This window comes from Carcharodon carcharias, chromosome 18 (assembly GCF_017639515.1).
Source record: "Carcharodon carcharias isolate sCarCar2 chromosome 18, sCarCar2.pri, whole genome shotgun sequence".
Classification (NCBI taxonomy): Eukaryota; Metazoa; Chordata; class Chondrichthyes; order Lamniformes; family Lamnidae; genus Carcharodon; species Carcharodon carcharias.
In genome coordinates, this window is record NC_054484.1 from 11,713,298 (window position 1) to 11,736,935 (window position 23,638).

Sequence of the window (23,638 nt, forward strand, 5' to 3'; positions counted from 1 at the left end):
ATTTTTACAAACCATTCTCATTCCTGCAATTCTGGTTATTTTCTCTCTTAAGCACCTCTACCTAGCAGCCTAATGCATACTTTGCACATCATAGATAGTGTAGGCACCAAACAGAGGGGAGAAACATTAACACAAATGGACAGATTAGGAATCTTGTTCCGATCTCTTGACTTCTACAGACTTCTACATCTATAAAAAAATTGAGGTTGTTGCTTCATCAAAACCTTTTGAGTCAAGAAAAGGAAATTTCACAAGAAAGCTCAGAGTGGAGTTTATTATTTGATGGGAATAGGAGGTTACCATCAGTGATCATTCATCCTAGAAGCTTCCCAAATCCCCTGTACATGCGCCCAATGCGTGTTACATAGTTTTGTAGAATTGGACAGTTAATTAAAAGGTACAACCAATTTCAGGAAATACACATGCCCTTCAAGGGAGATTTCATATTCAATACCTCCCCACGGCCCCTATCCCTACTTTCTAACTGCATCTTCTCTCCCAATTCAAAGGCATTAACTCACACTGGATTTGGTCTCTATGGGTGATCACTACCCTACAGCTCCTCAGCCAAGTGGTTACTCTTGAACTGTGAGTCCAGACAACAACAATAGCAACAATTTTCACTTATGTAGATCTTTAGTGTAGGAACACATCCCAAGCTGCTTCTCAGGAGCTTAATAAGCAAAATTTCACAGCGACCCACACAAGGAGAAATTAGGACGTGACCACAAGCTTGGTCAAAAAGGTATAAGGAACATCCTAAAGAAGGAGAGACAGGTTGAGAGGCAGAGAGCTTTACAGAGGGAATTCCAGAGCTGAGGGCCTTGGTAGCTGAGAGTGAACAATGGAAAGCTATTTGACTGTGGGAGACATCACAATCAAACCTGCCTTCATTTACGTCCAGATCTGTGCACATTCTGCACAGAGGTCACCAAAGAATGACCAGCAGTGAGAATCTTGCTGCATTTATATCCCTCAGATGCCCTGAACATCGACTGATTGAGTACGACTGATGCATCTGGTCTCTGTGCCTCAGATCCATTTTGCATGGTACCTTCACCCACTGAGCCCCGGGGGTACACCACAAGTATAATTCTGAATAAAGTCCCTTCATTTTCTCTCCCGTTATGTAGAATGCCAAGGACCAAATGCCTTTACATTTAATCCCATTATACACAATAACAACGGACCAAAGTACTTCCCACAGAAGAGTCCCTAATGGTTTAAACCCCTTCCCATTTAGCCCATTTTATGGAGATCCAACTCACTTAGCCAAGCCATGGATTACACAGAGGTCCAAACCACCAACCCTTTCTCAGCTACTGCCATTCTACAGAATCCAAATGCACCAACAGAGGGATTCATGTAGTTGTCCAACTTTAATGTTCATTACCGTCCCGCTATGTTCATAATAGGGTCAGTGTGCGTTTGAGGTTGATTCGTTGCAGAGGCTTCAATGCCCAAAGCCCCGGACTGCAAACTCTCAGTTTAGCTACTGGCAAATCTCACACACTCAGAGAAGATGTCTCTCCTTTTAACAGGGCAAGGACGTTTCACAATCCCTCAACGTCGAACTCACCTTAGGCTTTACGCACTTCTCTTTATCCGAAGCATTTGAAACTTTTCGGCGTATCATTTTTCCAAACTTTGATTAAACCCCTGACGCGAAGAAAATAGAAACAATGCTAAGGCTTAACTAGAGCTGAAGAAGCAACTGTCGCGAAACCACAACGGTTCACATCAGAACACAAAAACCTGACTTCCTCACAAAGCCGGAAGCGTTATCTGGCATGACGAGATACAGGAATGTCACTGAGAGCAGCATACCAGAAGTCAAGCACACAAGTAACCCAGTAACCCGGCAAATAGATGCCTTGGCAATTTCCACAAATATGTCACCAATGAATTGACAGCAATTTCCCCAAACCGAATCACAGAAGCTTGGCTCTTCAGTTCTTTTACGATTACCCCTGTATTATTTGGATCGTCATCATTTGTTACTTGTGCAGGATATAAGATACTAGCTGGCAAAGAAATTGAAACGCTCTGATAATTTTCTGATTACATTGTGGCATTTAGTGGCATTTCTAGACAGGATGCAAGAAAACACGAGAAATTTGATACTTGATCCCGCTCTCTCAACTCGAGCTGACAACCTCTCTTCCTTCATTACAAACCTTCCCATCTCTCTACTTTTTTTGACACCACCACAGAGACAGAGTAGAGGAATCTATGATGCACCTGCTCTGAGAGTGTTTGACAGGACAGTGTAAAGGAAGTTTTACTCTGTATCTAACCCTGTGCTGTACCTGTCCTGGGTGTGTTTGATGGGGACAGTGTAGAGGGAGCTTTACTCTGTATCTAACCCCGTGCTGTACCTGTCCTGGGAGTGTTTGATGGGGACAGTGTAGAGGGAGCTTTACTCTGTATCTAACCCCGTGCTGTACCTGTCCTGGGAGTGTTTGATGGGGACAGTGTAGAGGGAGCATTTCTCTGTATCTAACCCCGTGCTGTACCTGTCCTGGGAGTGTTTGATGGGGACAGTGTAGAGGGAGCATTTCTCTGTATCTAACCCCGTGCTGTACCTGTCCTGGGAGTGTTTGATGGAGACAGTGTAGAGGGAGCTTTACTCTGTATCTAACCCCGCTATACCTGTCCTGTAAGTGTTTGATGGGGACAGTGTAAAGGGACTTTTACTCTGTATCTAACCCCGTGCTGTACCTGTCCTGGGAGTGTTTGATGGGGACGGTGTAGAGGGAGCTTTACTCTGTATCTAATCCCGTGCTGTACCTGTCCTGGGAGTGTTTGATGGGGACAGTGTAAAGGGACTTTTACTCTGTATCTAACCCCGTGCTGTACCTGTCCTGGGAGTGTTTGATGGGGACAGTGTAGAGGGAGCTTTACTCTGTATCTAACCCCATGCTGTACCTGTCCTGGGAGTGTTTGATGGGGACAGTGTAGAGGGAGCTTTACTCTGTATCTAACCCCATGCTGTACCTGTCCTGGGAGTGTTTGATGGGGACAGTGTAGAGGGAGATTGACTCTGTATCTAACCCCGTGCTGTACCTGTCCTGGGAGTGTTTGATGGGGACAGTGTAGAGGGAGTTTTACGCTGTATCTAACCCCGTGCTGTACCTGTCCTATGGGTGTTTGAAGCAACAGAGTAAAGCTCGATCTGTACTGTCCTACCACATAATTTGACATCATGATCCGGGAAACCAGGGAACATTCACTACCTTTAAAAAATATGGAATTTTAAAAATTCTCTTTGAACATTTTTGTTTATTATTGTGAAAGGTATTGGCGATGGAGAGAAGGGCTGTTTGACCAGGTCCGGTGGTTGGACTGGAACCTCCATGAATATGTCCAACCAGAGTTGGCCACCAAATTGGCGTGGGTTGCTCTGCAATCTCTCTGCACTTGGCCACAATCTGCTACTGGGGCCTTGTATTAATTAAGGCCCTCATGTCCCATCTTGGTCTGATCAAGTATCTGAACTCTCCGTCAGCTTTCAGACTGCATTTATCTAGCTTGTGGCCTGTCATCTGATGTTATCTCTTTCACCTCGGTCTATCCCTCCATTCTAGATGTAGTTACAGTTCTCCACGTGATCCAGCCACCGAGTTTTCTATCTCGAAGCTTCAAAAATAGTTTACAAAAATGAGCCAGAAGAGCTTTATAAATAGAAGCACAGCGAACAAAACCAAGTAAGTTACGCTCAACCTTTATAAAACACTGGCTGTGCCCCAGCTGGACCATTTTCTCAATACTCGAGGGAGCATTTCCTCACATGATCAGTGTCAGTCGGTGTTGGGTTCAGACTTTCGATCCCAGGTTGGGCGAATTCACAGCTCTGCAAACGCAACCTTTAAAAATGGCCATCGGCAGTTCTGGTTTTCATGCCTGGTGCTGCTCCTGGCATGCCCTCCCGCATCTTCATTGCACCAGGGCTGATTCCCTGGCTTGAAAAGTAATGATAGAGCTGAGTACATGCCGGGCCATGAGGTTACAGATTGTGTTCGAGTACAATTCTGCTGCTGCTGATGGCCCACAGCACCTCATGGATGCCCAGTCTTGAGTTGCTGGATCTGTTCGAAATCTATCCCATTTAGCACAATGGTTGTGCCACACAACACGATGGAAGGTGTCCTCAGTGTGAAGACAGGACTTCGTCTCCACAAGGAGTGTGCAATGGTCACTCCTACAGACACTGTCATGGACAGAAACATCTGCGATATGCAGATTGGTGAGGATGAGGCCAATCAGATTTTTCCTTCTTCGTGGTTCCCTCACCACCTGCCGCAGACCCGGATGTTGACGTCCCCCACCCTGAGTACATTCTGCGCCCTTGCCACCTTCAATTCTTCCCCTAATTGGTGTTCAACATGGAAGAGTACTGATTTATCAACTAAGGGTGGGGTGGGGGGAGGATGCTGGGAGGTCGTGGGTGGTAATCAGCAGAAGGTTTCTTTGCCCATGTTTGACCTGGTCCCATGAGACTTTATGGGGTCCGTTGAGAACTCCTAGGGCAACTCCCTTCCCAACTGTGTACCACGGTGCTGCCACCTCCAGTGAGTCTATCCTGCTGTTGGGACAGGACATATCCAGGGGTGGTGATGGTGGTGTCTGGGACATTGTTTGTAAGGTATGATCCCGTGAGTATGACTGTCAGGTTTTTGTTTGACTAATCTGTGGGACAGCTCTCTCAATTTTGGCGCAAGATGTTAGTAAGGAGGACTTGCAGGGTGGACAGAGGGTTTGCTATAATCATTTCCAGTGCCTAGGTCAGTGCTGAGTGGCCTGTCCAGTTTCACTCCGTTTGGACTTCATAGAGGTTTGATAAAACTGAGTGACCTGCTAGGCCATTTCAGAGGGAAGTTAAGAGTCAACCACATTGCTGTGGGTCTGGAGTCAGGTGTAGGCCAGACCAGGTAAGGATGGCAGATTTCCTTCCCCAAAAGGCATTAGTGAACCAGATGGGTTTTTTATGACAATTGTTTCATGGTCATCATTACTGAGACAAGCTGGCAATTTGAGATTTATTAACTGGGTTTAAATTCCACCAGCTGCTATGGTGAGATATGAACCCCTGCCCCCCATGGCATTAGCTTGGGCCTCCAGATTCCTAGCCCAGTGACATTACTACTGTGCCACCATCTCCCCATTCATTTTGATGGCAAGTTAACTGGTATTCGGTGTGGAGGGTTTTACGCCTCTGAATATGCAGCTGTTTCTCTGCCTTACTATCATTGCAGAGCTTTAATAATATGTTATTTGCCAATCACAGAGTAAACACCCATTTAACTGATCCGATTGTAACCTCCTGCCTACTCCGATAACCTTTCACCCCCTTGTGAATCTAGGATCTATCCACCTCTGCCTTAAAATTATTCAAAGACTCTGCATCCACCACCTTGCGGGGAAGGGAGATCCAAAGACTCACGACGCTCTGAGAGAAAAAAAATTCTCCTCATCTCTGTCTTAAATGGGCAACCCTTTATTCTTAGACATTGACCCCTGGTCCTGGTTTCCCCCAAAGAGGAAACATCCCCTCCACATCCACCCAGTCAAGACCCCTCAGGTTCTTAAAGGATTTGATCAAATCGCCTCTTATTCTCCTAAACAAGCCTAACCCGTCCAACCTTTCCTCATAAGATACACTGCCCATTCAAGGTATTAGCCTAATAAACCTTCTCCAAACTGCTTCTAACGCATTTACATCCTTCCGTAAATAAGGAGACCAGTACCGTGCACAGTTCTCCAGGGGCAGAATTCTGAGTTCGGTGGGTGGGCCGCTGCCCGTGACCAGCCCTCGAGCGCAATTTCGTGCAGGCGGGCCAATTAAGGCCCACCCGGCGTGAAACGTGTCTCCTCACTGGTCGGGAAGAGCCGAGCGGGGGGCCAGCGAGGGAAACTTCTTCGGTGTTGTCAACAGGAGATTACGGCTTCCAGTGTGGCTGCAAACGCCAGCCGGGAGGGCAGGTCGGGTGGGCACTCGGCCTCCCAGCTTTCTGATGAGTGCCTCGTGGTTCCCCCTGGAGGAGGGACGCCCCTGTCCCCAGGGATGGAAGGAGGAGGCCACAGCGCCTCACAGAGAGAGATTGGGAGGAGGCGGTAGCGCAGGGCAGCAGATGTTGTGCGGCGCGCCTGGGTCCCGTGCAGCAAGAGGTTTAACAACCTGCTACGTCAGGAAGGGTGAGTACCATGTTGGCATGGATCAGTGTGTTGAAGTGTTGAGGTGTGGTTTCCTCCCCACACCCCACCCCCCACCACCCCCCATGGAGCTCAGGAGGTGTTAGAGTCTGAGCGCCAATTGTCAATGATGCCAGAGATGGCCAAGGGGGTGAGCCCTGGCTGCTTGGACTGAGTGCCTTGCGGCTCAAGGGCCTCAACTTGGATGTGCCCTGCAAGGTGTTGCTCAGCTGGGGTTGGCCAGGCTGCAATGGTACTGCAGGTAGAGAGGGGACTCATCAATGATCCTCAGTCCTTTCAGGAGAAGATGGCCCATGACAACACGGAAAGGTCGCATTGATGGAGGCCCCCAAAACCTCCTAATCCTCACGAGGTACGAGCAGGATACCTTGGAGATGGAGAACCAGCACACACCCCAGTCAACCGGCTGCGGAGAGGCTGGGGTGTCAGACGAAGGTAAGAGTGCAGGGCGCAGAGGTGAGAGTTTTGGATGGGTGCAAACATTCTTGTGTGGTCTCATCATTGATGGGAGCCTCAAACCTGGATTCCCCATTGATCATTGAAAGAAGATGACACCATGATGCAGATCACCATGGTCTCACCAGGGTGCCTGGCATCCACAGTGACAGTGTGATGGCTTAAACTAATGGTCTGTCCTTGTTCTCTCCTTAGGTTTACCACCACACACCCAATCATAGGACCCTGAAGAGCCACCCCTGACGCTAGAGGACTGCCAAGCTCCAGATGCACCTGCGTCACACCCGCTCTCTGAACCAGGCACCAGCTCAGATACCAGCACCTCAGTGGGTGTTAGATCAGCAGCTAGAACGTCGGCGCACAGCAATGAGGGCACTTCACACAAGCTTGAGGAGGAGGTGGAGGCAGAGAGTGCCCAGGGCACCAGCAGTTGGAGGACTGCTGGAGACCAGGACGATGCTGAGCCGAAGGCAGATGTTGAGCCTCTGGAGTTGTCCATTAGATGGCAGATGATGGCAGACACCAGCGAGATGTCTGGGAGAATCTTGCGGAGATCCATGAGAGTATGCATGCCATGGTCTCTGCTGTGGAGGAATCCATGTGGAGCATGAGCACTGTATTAACCCTCATGGCCGAGCGCACTACCTCCTCCATTGAAAGATTGGCGACTCTCATGGAGAGGCAGCTCCAGGAACAGAATCAGGGGATTCCTGGGTTTGCACTCGGACATGCAGCCCTCACACATTACCAGGGTTACAGAAGGCTGTCTGATACCTGGAAGGGTCCACATGGTCTGAATCCTCTGGGGGCCTTGGAGTCCTGAAATGAAGCCTGGACATGGTAAGAATGAAGCCCCGAACAGAGATGAAGCTGCCAAGTACCAATATGTCACCAGCAGCAAACTATCCACCAAACTCCTCACTACTCACACTGGCAATGCTGCTGGATGGGGTTCTGCAAATTGTTGGCTGGCCGCCTGCCCATTTTGCCCGTGCGATGAGCACGAAATCACACACACAACGTAAGATGGCCGTCAATTGCCTTTTTAATGGCCTTAACTGGCCACTTAATTAATGGCGGGCGCAGCTCCGACTCCCACTCGGACCCACCAACTGAAGTATCGTGTGAGCGAAAGCTGATGTCGGGATGCTCACCCAACTGCATTACACTCGAATGGAGCGGCGTGCCCCCACCTGCTCAACGAAAAATTCTGCCCCAGCTGTGGTCTCACCAGTGTCCTGTACAACTGAAACTTACTTTTGTAATCAATTGGATTGATTCTATTGGAATTATAATCAATTCCCCTCACAATAAACGATAACATTCTATTAGCTTTCTTAATTACTTGCTGTGCCTGCATACTAGCCTTTTGTGATTCATGCACTAGGACACCCAGATCCCTCTGAATCTCAGAGCTCTGGAATCTCTCACCATTTAGATAAAATGCTTCTTTTTTATTCTTCCAGCCAAAATGGACAATTTCACCTTTTCCATTTGCCAGATCTTTGCCCACTCACGTAACATGTCTATGTCACTTTGTAGCCTCCTTTTGTCCTAGCGCAACTTATTTTCCTACTTATCTTTGCATCATCAGAAAATTTAGCAGCCATTCCTTTGGTCCCTTCATCCAAATCATTTATATAAATTGTAAAAAGTTGAGGCTCCAGCACTGAGCCCTGTGGCACACCACTCAATGCATCCTGCCAACCAGAAAAAGACCCATTTATGACTATTCACTGTTAGCTAGCCAATCTTCTATCCATGCCAACATGTTACCCCCTACACCATGAGCTTCTTTCTTCTGCAATAAACTTTGATGTGGCACCTTATCAAGTCTGGGAATTAGATAAACATTTGAAGTGGAAAATGTTCAAGGCTATGGGGAAAGAGCAGGGGTTTGGGACTAATCTGATAGCTCTTTCAAAGAGCTGGCACAGGGGCTATGTGCCAAATAGCCTCCTTCTGTGCTGTATGGTTCTATAATTTCATATGAGAAAACAAAATTATAAACAAAAACATAAAGAATACAGCTGTGTGGGGAGGAGATGCAGTTGGGATGTGCATGTGTAAGGAAGTGGGGGAAATGGGTATTCAAGGGAAGAATGTGGATGAGTAGGGAAGCGGATGAGAGGAGGGGAGATATCTTTGTGTACAGGAAGGTGGGAGAGCATGGCGATATCTGTGAAGGGCAGGGAACTGGGAAAGAGGTGCGTGCATATGCAGGAAGAAGGGTGAACATTAGATGGAGATATGTGTGCTTTGGGGAGGGGAGTGAAGGATAGGTGTGTATCCGTTTGTGGATGTGTTTATCTGTGTGTGTGCCTGTGTACCTGTGTGTAACTGAGTATGTTGTTTTTTATTTGTTCGTGGGATGTGGGTGTTGCTGGCTAGACCAACGTTTATTGCCCATCCCTAGTTACCCTTGAGAAGGTAGTGGTAAGCTGCCTTCTTGAACTACTGCATTCTATGTGGTCTAGGCTGTGCTGTAAGGAAAAGAGTTCCAGGATTTTGACCAGTGATAGTGAAGGAACGGCAAAATATTTCCAAGTCAGGATGGTGCATGGCTTGGAGGGGAACTGCCAGGTGGTGGTGTCTGCTGCCCTCGTCCTTCTCGATGGTAGTGGTCATGTGTTTGGAATGTGCTGTCAAATGTACCTATGTTTCTGTGTGTGTATGAGTGTTTGCATTCTCCTGTACTCGCACACACAGGTGTGATTGTATATAGGTGTGTCTGTATGTTTGTGTATCTTTATATAGAGGAAGAGCTTTTTAGAAGGATTTTGTGATGTTACACTTCCTCCACAGTTTCACCATTTCCTTTCATTGTCCTAGTCTGTAAATGAACCAGTATCCTCGGTAAAGAACTGGTGACTACGCACACACTGACGACATTAGTCTGATTTTGGTGGTGAAATAACTTCAACTGCGCATTTTGCCTTGGCGTATAGCGTGACACTGAACTACTGTGGGCCAGGGTGAGCAGGGGGCAGGAGGAATGAATCAGCCAGTGACTTCCTCTACATTTATACATCTCAGGGTACTAAAGGAGGTGGCCATGGAAATAATGGATGTGTTGGTTGTTATCTTCCAAAATTCTGTAGATTCTGGATCAGTCCCGGCAGATTGGAAGGTGGTAAATGTAACCCCACCGTTTAAAAAGGGAGGGAAGGAGAAAACAGCAAATTACAGACCAGTTAGTCTAACATCAGTACTAGGGAAAATACTAGAGTCTATTATAAAGGATACTTAGAAAATATCAATGGAATTGGACAAAGTCTTCATGGATTTATAAAAAGGAAATCATGTTTGACAAACCTACTGGAGTTTTTTGGGGACGTAATTAGCAGAATAGATAAGGGAGAACCAGTGGATAAGGTGTATTTGGATTTTCAGAAAGCTTTTGATAAAGTTCCACACAAAGGGTTAGTGTGTAAAATTAAAGCACATGGGATTGGGGGTAATATATTGGCATGGATTGAGAATTGGTTAGCAACAAGGAAACAGAGAGTAGGAATAAATGGGTCTTTTCCAGACTGGCAGGCGGTGGCTAGTGGGGTACCACAGGGATCAGTATTTAGGCCCCAGCTATTCACAATATATATCAATGATTTGGATGAGGGAACCAAATGTAATATTTCCAAGTTTGCTGACGACACAAAACTTGGTGGAAATGTGAGCGATGAGGAGTATGTTAAGAGGGTCCAAGGTGATTTAGACAGGTTAAGTGAGTGGACAGATACATGGCAGATGCAGTACAATGTGGATAAGTATGAAGTTGTCCATTTTGGTAGGAAAAACAGAATGGCATAATATTATTTAAATAGTGATAGATTGGAAAATAATTTTGCACAAAGGGACCTGGGTGTCTTTGTACACCAATCACTGAAAGCAAGCATGCAGGTGAATCAAGCAGTTAAGAAGGCAAATGGTATATTGGCCTTCATTGCGAGAGGACTTGAGTACAGGAGCAAGGATGTCTTACTGCAGCTGTACAGGGCCTTGGTGAGACCATCCTGGAGTATTGTGTGTAGTTTTGGTCTCCTTACCTAAGAGAGGATATATTTGCCATAGAGGAAGCGCAAGCAAAGGTTCACTGGACTGATCCCTGGGATGGCAGGATTGTCATATGAGGACATATTGGGCCAACTAGGCCTGTATTCACTGGAGTTTCGAAGTATGAGAGGAGATCTCATTGAAACATATAAAATTCTGCCAGGGATGGACAGACTGGATGCAGGGATGATGTTTCCTCTGGTTCGGGGGTCTAGAATAAGGTGTCACAGTCTGAGGATACAGGATACATTTAGGACTGAGATTAGGAGAAATTGCTTCACTCAGAGGGTGGTGAAACTGTGGAATTCTCAACCACGGAAGGCCTGTGGAGGCCAAGTCACTGAAGGAAATAATAGGTTTCTGGACTCTAAAGGCCTCAAGGAATATGGGAAAGAGTGGGAGTATGACATTGAGATAGAGGGTCAGCCAGGATCATATTGAATGGTGGAGCAGGCTCGAAGGGCCAAGTGACACACTCTCGTTCTTATTTTCTATGTTACTGTGTTTCAATAAGCCTGGGTTGGGTGAATGTAGGATACTGTGCAACTATTAAGGCCCTTTTTACCGCAGGGATCAATATTTTGGGCCCCATCTATTCATAATACATACCAATGATTTGGATGAGGGAACCAAATGTAATAATTCCATGTTGCAGAATCACAAAACTGTTATAGCACAGAAGGAGGCCATTTGGCCCATCATGTCTGTGCCAGCTCTCTAAATGGAAAATTTACCAAGTGCCTTCACCCATTAACCCTGCACATTCTTCCTTTTCAGATAATACTTGCTTACTCTCTCTTTCATCCTTCCCAATTATAGAATTAACATGTTGGCAAAACACCGAAAGTATGTCGGCAACTTTGAGAACCGGAGACGGTGACATCAGCCACCTGCAGAGGAGGAGAGAAAGGGAGAAAGGCCTTCAAATTGATTGTAAAATCTTTAAGGACTTTAGTTGGGGTACTATGTTAGTATTGGACTCCAAACTGGAGATCCTGAGGCTTAAGAGAGGGCACAACACAGAGTTCTAGAATTCTGGTACAGAGCAATGTAAATACCAGGAATCACAAAAATTGATATTGCACCAGTTCTTAGAAAGAGCTCTCCAAGCAGTCTCACTCCTTCTGCTATTTTCCACAGTATTTCCCTTCATATTTTTCCCTACAGGCATTTATCTAATTTCCCTTACTTGTACTTGCCATAACAAACAAATCTCCTTCAAAAAGTCTTAAGTCAGGTGTCATTATGGGGAAGAAGGAGGCCATTCAGCCCACCGAGACCGTGCCAGCTCTCCGTCCAGCAGTCCAGTTGGTCCTATTCCCATAGCCCTGCAAGTTCATTTTGCTCAAGTGCCTACCCAATTTGCTTTTGAAATCTTTGATTGTCTCTGTACATCCACCACTCTCGTAGGTAGCTAGCTCCAGGTCTTAACCACTTGCTGCGTAAAAAGGCTCTTCTTCACATCTGCCCTGTATCTCCTGCCCAAAACCTTAAATCTATGCCCTTAGTCCTTGTACCATCCATTAATGGAAACAACTTTTCTTTGGCCACCTTATTTAAACCAGGTCCCTTTGAGGCTAGGAATCGTGTGATGGGTAACTCACCTCCTGACTCCCCAAAGCCTGTCCACCATCTACAAGGCACAAGTCAGGAGTGTGATGGAATACTCTCCACTTGCCTGGATGAGTGCAGCTCCCACAACACTCAAGAAGCTGGAAACCGTCCAGGACAAAGCAGTCCGCTTGATTGTCACCACACCCACAAACATTCACTCCCTCCACCATCAACGCACAGTAGCGTCAGTGTGTACCATCTACAAGATGCACTGAAGGAATTCACCAAGGCTTCTCAGACTACACCTTCCAAACACTTGACCACTACTATCTAGAAGGACAAGGGCAGCAGATAGATGGGAATACCACCATCTAGAAGTTCCCTTCCAAGCCACACACCATCCTAACTTGGAAATATATCATCATTCCTTCACTGTCGCTGGGTCAAAATCCTGGAACTCCCTCCCTAACAGCACTGTGGGTGTACCTACACCACACGGACTGCAGCGGTTCAAGAAGGCAGCTCACCACCACCTTCTCAAGGGGCAACTAGGGATGGGCAATAAATGCTGGCCCAACCAGTGATGCCCACAACCCGTGAATGAGTAATAAATAAATAAATCAATCAATAAAAATTTCACAATAAGATTGAAGCAGAAATAAATACACTTTAATTAATTCAAGAAAAGCATATAAAAAGAAAAATCAGTCTCATCAGCAAAAGAACTCTAAAGCATCCTCACTCAATGGACTCAATCTTTGGAAATTTCTACCACAGAGGGTTGTGAATGCTCAATCGTTGAATATATTCAAAGCAGAGGGCAACATACTTTTGGATATTAAGAGAAGCGAGGGATATGGAGTTTGGGCAGGAAATTGAAGGTGAGATAAAAGGTCATCCACGATCTTATTGAATGTCGAAGCAGACTTGAAGGAGTGAATGGTCCACTCCTGCTCCTATTTCCTATGTGCCTATGTTCATGAAGTCCAAGCACTAGTTATGTGTCACTCGTCTAGTCGTTGATAGACTTATTAATCGACAACTATTATTCACTACTATACTTTGCTGAGCACTTAGAATCAGAAGCCCAACTATTCAATGATTGAATACAAGTTTTCAATGATTGAGTACAAAACTGATCAACTGTAGGAGAAATTCCAATGTTCCTGTGTCTTTTCCAGTGAGCTAAAGTCTGCCTTTTCCAAAAGATTGTTCCGATAAAAACAAGGCGATATAAATTTTGGGGGGTGGAGGGGGTGTTTGAACACCATGAACATTCTACTCCCCAAGTCCCATAGCATAGAAATTTATAGCACAAAAGGAGGCCCTTCAGCCCATCAATGCTGTGCTGGCCCTCAGTTAAAGTAACCATAGAGTGATCGCACCTATGATATTCTGTGATGTATCCCCTATGCTTCAATCCCACCTGATGTCCACTGTGAGGAGGCGGAGGTGGAGTGGTTTAGGGCCAAAGAGTGAGCCAAGGTGCAGCAATGATAAGATCCAGTCATCCTCGCACTCACTCTTTCATCATTTCCTCCTCCCCTTCAGTTTGCTAATCATTGCTATGTAAGCAGTGAGAGAGATTGCACAAAATTGCATCAAGGACAGTGATAGTGAAGTAAAGTTGACACATACACCCGGTCCAAACCCAGACTAATCATGACTTAAAGGAGGTTCAACACTATTACCAAATATTTCTCCTGAAAACACACTGATCTATTGCATTGATAATATTCAAAGCTGTCTTTAGAGTCAATTTATTTTCAGTTTCTGAGGTTACATTACAACAACTTACATTTAGACTGCGCGCTTAATGTAGCAAAATGTCCCATGGCTCTTCATGGGAGCGATTATCAAACAATGTTTAATACTGAGCCACTTAAGAAAATATTAGGATAGTTCCAAGAGCTTTTAAAAGAAGAGTTATAGACGTGTAGAAGGCTAGGGAAGTATTCCAGTGCTTAGGACTTAGAAAGCTGAAGGCATGATTGCCAATGATGGAGCGACTAAAATCACAGATAAACAAAAGGCCAGAATTCAAACGAGCCCAGATATCCCCAAAGTATTCTACAGCTGCAGGAAATTGCGGAGATAGGGAGGGGTGAGGTCATGGAGGGATCTGAAAACAAGGATGAGAATTTTAAAATGAAGTTAATGCTGGACTGGGAGCCAATTTAGGTCAGCGAGCACAGGGTTGATGGGCGAATGAGGCTTGATCTGACACAAAATACTATTGCGTTCCCCTTCCAGGAAGATTTGGACTAATACCACCTTAAAACACAAGGCTGGATTTTGCTCCAGCGAGGCAGGGACTCCCACTCTCCTATGAGTTGGAGAAGCAGCAAGAGCCCCATGTTGTTTCCGATTAAATGGCTGTATGGCAGTCAAGCCCCCAGTGGTGCATAAAACCCGGTCTTGAGAGCTGCTTGCCAGTCAGAGGCTGACAGCTCTCAATTGTCCGCAGTGCCACCGGGAATGGTGGCTGCAGCCAATGATACACTGAGGCCCAGCCCAAGGATTAACAGTGAGGGCGGGGTGAGGGCAGGATGAGTGTCGCAAGGAGGGGGTGGGTGGCAAGGAAGAAGCCCCCCCAGGGGGCAGGATAGCAGTCTGGTGAAAACTGTAAATAGAGTGCCATGCCATGGGTGTACTACCTGCCCACCCCCACTCCTGCCTCAATTTTACCAGCAGTGCGTGAGGTGGTCAGATATCGGGAGGCCTGCCCACTTGTAGGTCGATAGAGGCCCTAAAGTGGTCACTTAAGGGCCTCCTCCCACTGAGGCTGGGAGTTCACCCACAGTGGGAGAGGCCCATGCCACAGATACAGCTCATCACAGTGCCAATCCCAAAAAGTTTTTTACCCCCAGGTTTTCCCTACCCCCTTGCCTGTCCACCTCAGACTAATACACCTCTCGACACCACCCTTTCCCCGCCCACCACTGACCCCCCCCACACCCCACCCCACCCACCACCCCCACCCACCCCACCTCCAGGCTCTGACCGCAATACCTCCCTCATCCCACTCACTTTGTATTCAGCTCCAACGATGATCAGTGATGGACACTTGCTGCAGTCCCAACAGTGGCCACCTCTCCCAGTGGTGCTGCTGGGACCAGAGATCTGCCTGCCATTTGATTGGCCAACAGCTCTCAGTAACCTCAGATCCCACCTGCTTACCTTCTCCCCATTCCCCTCAAGCCAAATGGCAACCCGATGGCCATTAAATGGCCACAGGGCAAGCCGGCAAAGCAGAGGCAATGGCACTCCCAACTGTTACATTGAGGGAGTGGGGAGCAGGGACAGCACCCCCACTTTCCCCACCATAGCCCCTCTCCATCCGGAAAATCCAGCCCTATGTGTGTGTCCCACTATAAGTCCTTGTAGCGTACAGTACATAGTGCACATGTACAAACATGTTGTACCGAGGATCTGACCTCTGAGTCAGACGCTGTGGGTTCCATTTTCACTTGATCCAGGTCAACCCTGCAGTACAGTACTGAGGGAGTGCTGAAATGCCGAAGGCGCTATCTTTCTGAAGAGAAGCTGAACCAAGACCTTGTCTGCTCTCACAGGTGTAAAAGACCCTGGCAAATATTTATCCTTCAACCAACATAGAAGAAACATCATCTGAGCATTGCCACTTGTGGGATCTTGCTATGCACATATTGGCTGCCACATTTCCCTACATGACAACAGTGACTGCATTTCAAAGTAATCCTTTGGCCGTCATGTGCTTTTGGGGATTATGAGGCTGCGAAAAGTGCTATATAAATGCAGGTCCTTTCTTTTACTGTACACACAATGGGTAAAAGGGGACAATTCACTTCTGTCTGATAGTCTTGGCGACAGCCCCTACATCAAGGCAAAAGCACGTTAGCTAAAAATGAAACATTTACCTACCAATCCATCTGACAGATTTATTCCTGTGACGGAGCATGGAAAGCTTTGGCAATGACAGGTGTGCAGACAGGAAGGAGACCAATCGCGCTCCATCGGCAGAGTTGCATCAAGTTGGAGGTCTTCAGAACCTTGCAGCTTCCTACAACAGGAATGATGCTTCCGGTCCCATGGAGAAAAGAATTCCGGCATTTCATACCACTCGGGGGTGCGGATCCCGATCAGCGATTGGGAGGAGAGGTCCCAGTCCGGGTCCGGGTCTGGCTCATATAATTCCCTCGGTGCCTGGGAGCCGCATTTGAGTTTTGGCTGTGGACGCAGTGGTTTCTCTGCAGACGTAGGGTCATCTGATCCCTGCCCAGGAGCTAATCAACCAAAAGCACATACACACAGGTCAACTGCATTTTTTAGAAATATGTTCTTTCATGGGATCTTGGCATCACTGGCAAGGCCAGTATTTGTTGCCCATTTAAGACAGGCGAAGAGAAGAATTTTTTTCTCTCAGAAGGCAGTGAGCCTTTGGGACTCTCTTCCTCAAAAAGCAGTGGAAGCAGAGCCTTCGAATGCTTTCAAGGTGGAGGTAGATAGATCCTTGATAAGCAAGGGGTGGGGGGTGAAGGGTTATTGGGGTTAGGCGGGAGGTTACAGTCAGATCAGCCATGGACTTAAATGGTGGAGCAGGCTGCTCCTAACTTGTATGTTAGTATGTATATGCCCCTAATTGATCCAAAACCATATTGCTGCGAATCTGGAATCATATTTGGACCACACTAGGCATGGATGACAGATTTCCTTCCCTAAAGGACATTAGTGAATCAGGCGGGTTTTTACGACAATTGATGATAGTTTCATTATCGCCATTACTGAGACCAGCTTCAGTTATCAGGTTTACTAATTAATTGAACTCAAATTCCACCAGCCATCATGGTGGGATTAAACCCATGTCCCCAGAGCATTAGCCTTGGCTTCTGGATTACGAGTCCAGTGACATCACCACTACATCACTGTCTGCCCCATAATACCGAAAATAAAGGATGACATTAATAAGCTTGCAGGGTGGGTGTGTAATTTGCAAATGAACTTTAGTGTAACTGAGGGTGAGGTAATACATTTTAGGAGGAAGAATAAAGAGGTGATTTTTACTCCTTGGAAAGTTGGGTCAAAATGGGATCGAGGAAGAGAGGGTCCTGGGGGTACAAATAGACAGATCATTAAAAATAACAAGACAGGTTAATACGAGTATTTTTAAAAAATCAAAAAGACATTGGGATACATTTTTAAAGGGATAGAATGCAACAGCCGTGAAGATCTGCTAAACTTATATCAATATTTGGTTTTTTTTTCATTCATTCATGGGATGTGGGCTTCACTGGCCGGGCCAGCATTTGTTGCCCATCCCGAGTTGCCCTTGAAAGGTGGTGGTGAGCTGCCTTCTTGAACTGCTGTAGTCTATGAGTAGTAGATACACCCACAGTGGTGTTAGAAAGAGAGTTCCAGGATATTGACCCAGCGACAGTGAAGGAATGGTGACATATTCCCAAGTAAGGATGGTGAGTGACTTGGAGAGGAACTTCTAGGTGGTGGTGTTCCCATCTATCTGCTGCCCTTGTTCTTCTAGATGGTAGTGTCATAGTTCGGAAGGTGCTGTCTAAGGAGCCTTAGTCAATTCCTGCAGTGCTACCTGTGGATGTTACACACTGCTGCTACTGTGCATCGGTGGTGGAGGGAGTGAATGTTTGGTGGATGGAGAGCCAATCAAGTGGGTTGCTTTGTCCTGGCTGGTGTCAAAATTCTTGAGTGTTGTGGGAGCTGCACTCATCAAGGCAATTGAAGAGTATTCCATCACACTCCTGACTTGTGCCTTGTAAATGGTGGACAGACTTTAGGGAGTCAGGAGATGAGTTACCCATCGCATGATTCCTATTCCCTAACCTGCTCTTGTAGCCACAGTAGCCACAATATTTATAAAAATAGTCCAGTTCAGTTTCTGGTCAATGGTAACTCCCAGGATGTTGATAGTGGGGGATTCAGTGATGGTAATGCCGTTGTATATCAAGGGACAATGGTTGGATTCTCTCTTGTTGGAAATGGTCATTGCCTGACACTTGTGTGACATGAATATTATTGCCACGTGTCAGCCCAACCCTGGATATTGTCCAGGTCTTGATGCATTTGGACATGGACTGCTTCAGTATCCGAGGAGTCACAAATGGTGCTGAACATTGTGCTATCATCAGCGAACATCCCCACTTCTGACCTTATGATGGTAGGGAGGTCATTGATGAAGCAGCTGAAGATGGTTGGGCTGAGGACACTACCCTGAGGAACTCCTGCAGTGATGTCCTGGAGCTGAGATGATTGACCTCCAACAACCACAACCATCTTCCTTTGTGCTAGGAATGACTCCACCCAGCGAGAGTTTTCCCCCTGATTCCCATTGACTCCAGTTTTGCTAGGGCTCCTTGATGCCACACTCAGTCAAATGCTGTCCTGATGTCAAGGGCAGTCACTCTCACCTCACCTTGGGAGTTCAGCTCTTTTGTCCATGTTTGAACCAAGGCTGTAATGAGGTCAGGAGCTGAGTGGCCCTGGTGGAACCCAAACTGGGCATCACTGAGCAGGTTGTGGCTAAGCAAGTGCTGCTTGATAGCACAGGTGATGGCCCCTTCCATTACTTTACTCATGATTGAGAGTAGACTGATGTGGTGATAATTGATCGGGTTGGATTGGTCCTACTTTTTCTGTGCAGGACATACTGGACAATTTTCCACATAGCCGGGTAGATGCCAGTGTTGTAGTTGTACTGGAAAAGCTTGGCTAGGGGCGCGGCAAGTTCTGGAGCACAAGTCTTCAGTGTTATTGCCGGAATATTGTCAGGGCCTACAGCCTTTGCAGTATCCAGTGCCTTCAGCCATTTCTTCATACTATGTGGAGTTAATCGAATTGGCCGAAGACTGGCATCTGTGAAGCTGGGCACCTCCAGAGGATGCTCAAATGGATTATCTACTCAGCACTTCTGGCTAAGATTGTAGCGAATGCTTCATCCTTATCTTTTGTACCAAAGTAGTGGGCTCACCCATCATTGAGGATGGGGATATTTGTGGAGCCTTCTCCTCCAATGAGTTGTGTAATTGTCCGCCACCATTCATGACTGGATGTGGCAGGACTGCAGAGCTTAGATCTGATCTGCTGACTGTGGGGTTGCTTAGCTCTGTTGCTGCTTGGCACACAAGTAGTCCTCTGTTATAGCTACACCAGATAGACACCTAATTTTCAGGTATGCCTGGTGCTGCTCCTGACATGCCCTCCTGCACTCTTCATTGAACCAGGGTTGATCCTCAGGCTTGATGGTAATGGTAGAGTGGGGGAATATGCCGGGCCATGAGGTTACAGATTATGGCTGAGTATGATTCTGCTGCTGCTGATGGCCCACAGCGCCTCCTGGATGCCCAGATTTGAGTTGCTAGATCTGTCCGAAATCCATCCCATTTAGCATGGTGGTGATGCCATACAACAAAATGGAGGGTATCCTCAATGTGAAGGTGGGACTTCATCTCCACAATGACTGTGCGGTGGTCACTCCCACCAATACTGCCATGGACAGATGCATCTGCAGCAGGCAGGTTGGTGAGGATGAGGTCAAGTATGTTTTTCCCTCATGTTGGTTCCCTCACCACCTGCTGCAGACCCAGTCCAGCAGCTATGACCTTTAGGACTCAGCCAACTCAGTCAGCAGTGGTGCTACCGAGCCAGTCTTGGCGATGGACATTGAAGTCCCCCACATTCTGAACCCTTGCCACCCTCAGTGTTTTCCCCAAGCGGTGTTCAACATGGAGAAGCACTGATTCATCAGTTGAGGGAGGGCGGTATGTGGTAATCAGCGTGGCTATCTATGCAACTCACAAACACATAAAGTGGTTGTGACAATGAGTATAAATACATTGAAAGGAAAGTTGGATAAACATATGAGGGAGAAAGGGACAGAAGGATAAGCTGTTACTTCTCCCCACATCCCTCAAATCCACCTACCCACTTCTCCTCGCACCCCACATTCCCAACCACCTTCTCCTCATAGCCCCCAATATTGCCCAATTCCACCTACCCACCTTCTCCCCATATCTCTCAATCTCACACACCCACTTTCCCCCATATCCCTCAATCCCACCTACCCACCTTCTCCCCATATCCCTCAATCCCACCTACCCACCTTCTCCCCATGTCCCTCAATCCCATCTACCCATCTCCCCACATCCCTCAATCCCACCTACCCACCTTCTCCTCATTTCCCTCAATCCCATCTACCCACCTCCCCATATCCCTCAATCCCACCTACCCACCTTCTCCCCATGTCCCTCAATCCCATCTACCCACCTTCTCCCCATATCCCTCAATCCCACCTACCTGCCTTCTCCTCATTTACCTCAATCCCACCTATCCACTTTCTCCCCATATCCCTCAATCCCACCTACTCCCCATATCCCTCAATCCAACCTACCCACCTTCTCCCCATATCTCTCAATCCCACCTACCCACCTTCTCCTCATTTCCCTCAATCCCACCTACCCACCTTCTCCTCATTTCCCTCAATCCCACCTACCCATCTTCTCCCCATATCCCCCAATTCCACCTACCCACCTTCTCCTCATTTCCCTCAATCCAAAATTCTCCTCATCCTCCCCCGCCCCCCCCCACCAACCGCCTGTTCCTTTGCCAATTACTTCAGTTACCAAAACACCTGCCACTGGAAACAGTTTGTACTTACTTACTCTATCAAAACTCTACATAATTTTGAACAGAACATCAGTAATAAGATGCACTTGGCGATGTCAACTGATGGTCCTCGTTAATCAAGGTACCAAGAGGACACACTCGTTCAAATAGTACTGTGGGATCTTTGTATTCAACTGCAGGGGACAACCGGTCTCAACTTAACTTCACCCCTGCTCCCGGTGGGCCACTTTAGTCTCAACGCTGAAACCTTCAGACAATGGGACACTCAAATCAGCCACATTGATACGCTTTGATAAATGGTCAGGGTAGTGGGACCAGAATACCGCTGGGCCCGAAATTCTGTGGCAAGGCCCTGTTTAATTTTTAATCATGTTACGAGGAATGATGTCAAAGTTTAATTGTGACACCAAAATCAGTGGTAGGCCAAGTTTGACAAAGAATCACGAAGGGAATAGAGAGGTTAGTAGAATGAGCAGATAGAAGGCATACGAATCTCCTTGTACAGGCATCTGGAGAAGTGCTTCCTACCATTACCCCTGAGTGGCCTGGCTCCAATTTTAAGTTATGTGCCCCCTAGTCCTAGACTTTTCCACCAGAGGAAATGGTCTGTCTTTATCAAGCCTATCAAATCATTTAAATCCTAGTTTTTCTTTAACACAGGCAGTTGGGAAAACAGGATAATATTTGGAGGTGTCAGTCCTGCCTGGCAGTCAGCATTATAAAACCATTGGCTACGTCACAGGCCAATTGCTTGAAATAAAAACAGAAAATGCTGGAAAAACTCAGTATCTGGCAGCATCTGTGGAGAGAGAAGTAGAGTTAACGTTTCGAGTCCGAATGACTCTTTTTCAGAGCTGATTGGCAATTGGCTGATCCAGCCTAGTTCAATGTTAACTCATCAATTGGAGCTATCTATTCCAATTCCATTTCCCTGGTCTTTCCTCCAATGTGTTTACACTCTTCCTCACATCTAATTCCCTGCTAATTAACATCATAATCCCTGCCTCAGTCTCTATTTGTGGAGCAGGGTTCGTGTTTTATAGTTCCCTGGGCCTAAAACACTTCTTCCAGCCTTTGCTTTTTGTATTTCTCACATTCCTCTTTCCCTTGTTACTGATTCATGAAAACTTTTCATAATTTTGAAAACCTCCATTAGGTCGGTCTCCTTTAAACTTTTCAGTTGCGCAGAGAAAAATAAAATATTTTCCAGCTCTTTCTTTACAGTGATAACCTTTCATTCCAGTGAATCTTCGACCTCTCAATGGCTCGTCCTATACTGGGGCACCCAGAACTGCACAAAATAATCCCTAAGTATCCCAATCATTTAATATTCATGTATCTGCAGCACTTTGTTCAGGATCTGAACCTTTTAGAGTGGAATTTATTCCTCTGTCCTTTTTTCCCCCTAAGAAGCACTTGTTCACACAAAGAGCAGTGGGAATCTGGAACTCTTGGCCCCAAAAAGCTGTTGAGGGTGGGAGGGTCAATTGAAAAACTTAAAACAGATTGACAGACCTTGTTAGGCAAAGTGTCTTAAGGGATATGAAATCAAGGCAGGTAACTCAATTTGAGATACAGATTAGCCTTAATCTAATTGATTGATGGAACATGGTTGAGGGGCTGAATGGCCTCCTCCTGACCCTACCTTCCTATATATTGCATTTCATGACCTCAGGATGCCCTTAACCATTATACAGATAATTAATTACTTTTAAAATGTAGTCACAGTTCTATATTGGGAGCATGGTGGCAAATTTTCACCCAGCAATGTCAAACAGCACTTATAGCTAATGACCAAATAATCTGTTTTTAATGATGTTGTTTGAGGGATGAATATTGCTGCTGTTGTTTTATGGGTTCATTTGATTCTCAGTGAAGAGATCTAGAGACTTACATATTTAGACATAAATCATTTGTTGGTAGTCTTGAACTATATACAGAACCCAGTTATTGTCATGCATAGTGCTGCTGCCTTGCAGGTAGGCTGCTTCTAGAGGGTTCTATAAGTCTATTACCATGTGACTCCACACATCATACCTTGGGCAGTGCTAATCTCCAGTCCACATTAACCGTTACTCTGCTGAGAACTTTTACAGTACAATGGCATGCAGGCACATACAACATCATACAACAGACACAGGAGAGAACTTCCCTTCTATTCTTCAAAATAGAACCATAGGATCTTTTACATCCACCCAAGAGGGCAGAGCGGACCTCAGTTTAACATCTCATCTGAAAGATGGCAACCCAGCGCAGCACTCTCTCTGTACAGCACTGAATGTGTCAACCTTGATTTTTGCGCTTAAGATCCTGGAGTGGGACTTCAACCCACAATGCCTGGCTCAGGGGTGAGAGTTTTATCCGCTGAGCCACAGTTAAAAAATGTTGGAAAATGTTGCAGCTTTCACTCATCCCAGCCCATGGCATTAAGAGTTGGCCCTTTCCCATCAGAATAAAAGGGCTTTAAAGTGGTTTTACACTGAACAACCTAGGAACCCAGGAGTGCATAGCACAGCGGTTATATTACTAGGCCAGCAATGCAGAGGCCTGAACTAATGATTGGGAGACATCAGGTAAAATCCCAGTATTACAGTTGGGAACTTAAATTCAATTAATTAAATAAAATCCGGATTGGAATGGCTTGGCGTCAGTAATTGTGACCATGAATGTCATAAAATTCATCTGGTTCAGGAAAGGAAATCTGCTATCCCATCTGTCTGGCCTACATGTG

The 23,638-nt window shown here is 46.4% G+C and overlaps 1 protein-coding gene across 2 annotated transcripts in view; it reads right to left on the reverse strand.

Moving 5' to 3' along the window:
- Positions 1 to 1,779, reverse strand: part of LOC121290866 (SAM domain-containing protein SAMSN-1-like) — a 64,005-nt gene extending 62,226 nt beyond the window's left edge. For both annotated transcript variants that reach the window (XM_041211883.1, XM_041211882.1), the window contains exon 1: positions 1,580 to 1,779. In XM_041211883.1, the coding sequence (XP_041067817.1) occupies positions 1,580 to 1,636 (57 nt within the window). In that variant the 5' untranslated portion in view covers positions 1,637 to 1,779. The remainder of the gene's footprint in view (positions 1 to 1,579) is intronic.
- Positions 1,780 to 23,638: the final 21,859 nt, after the last annotated feature.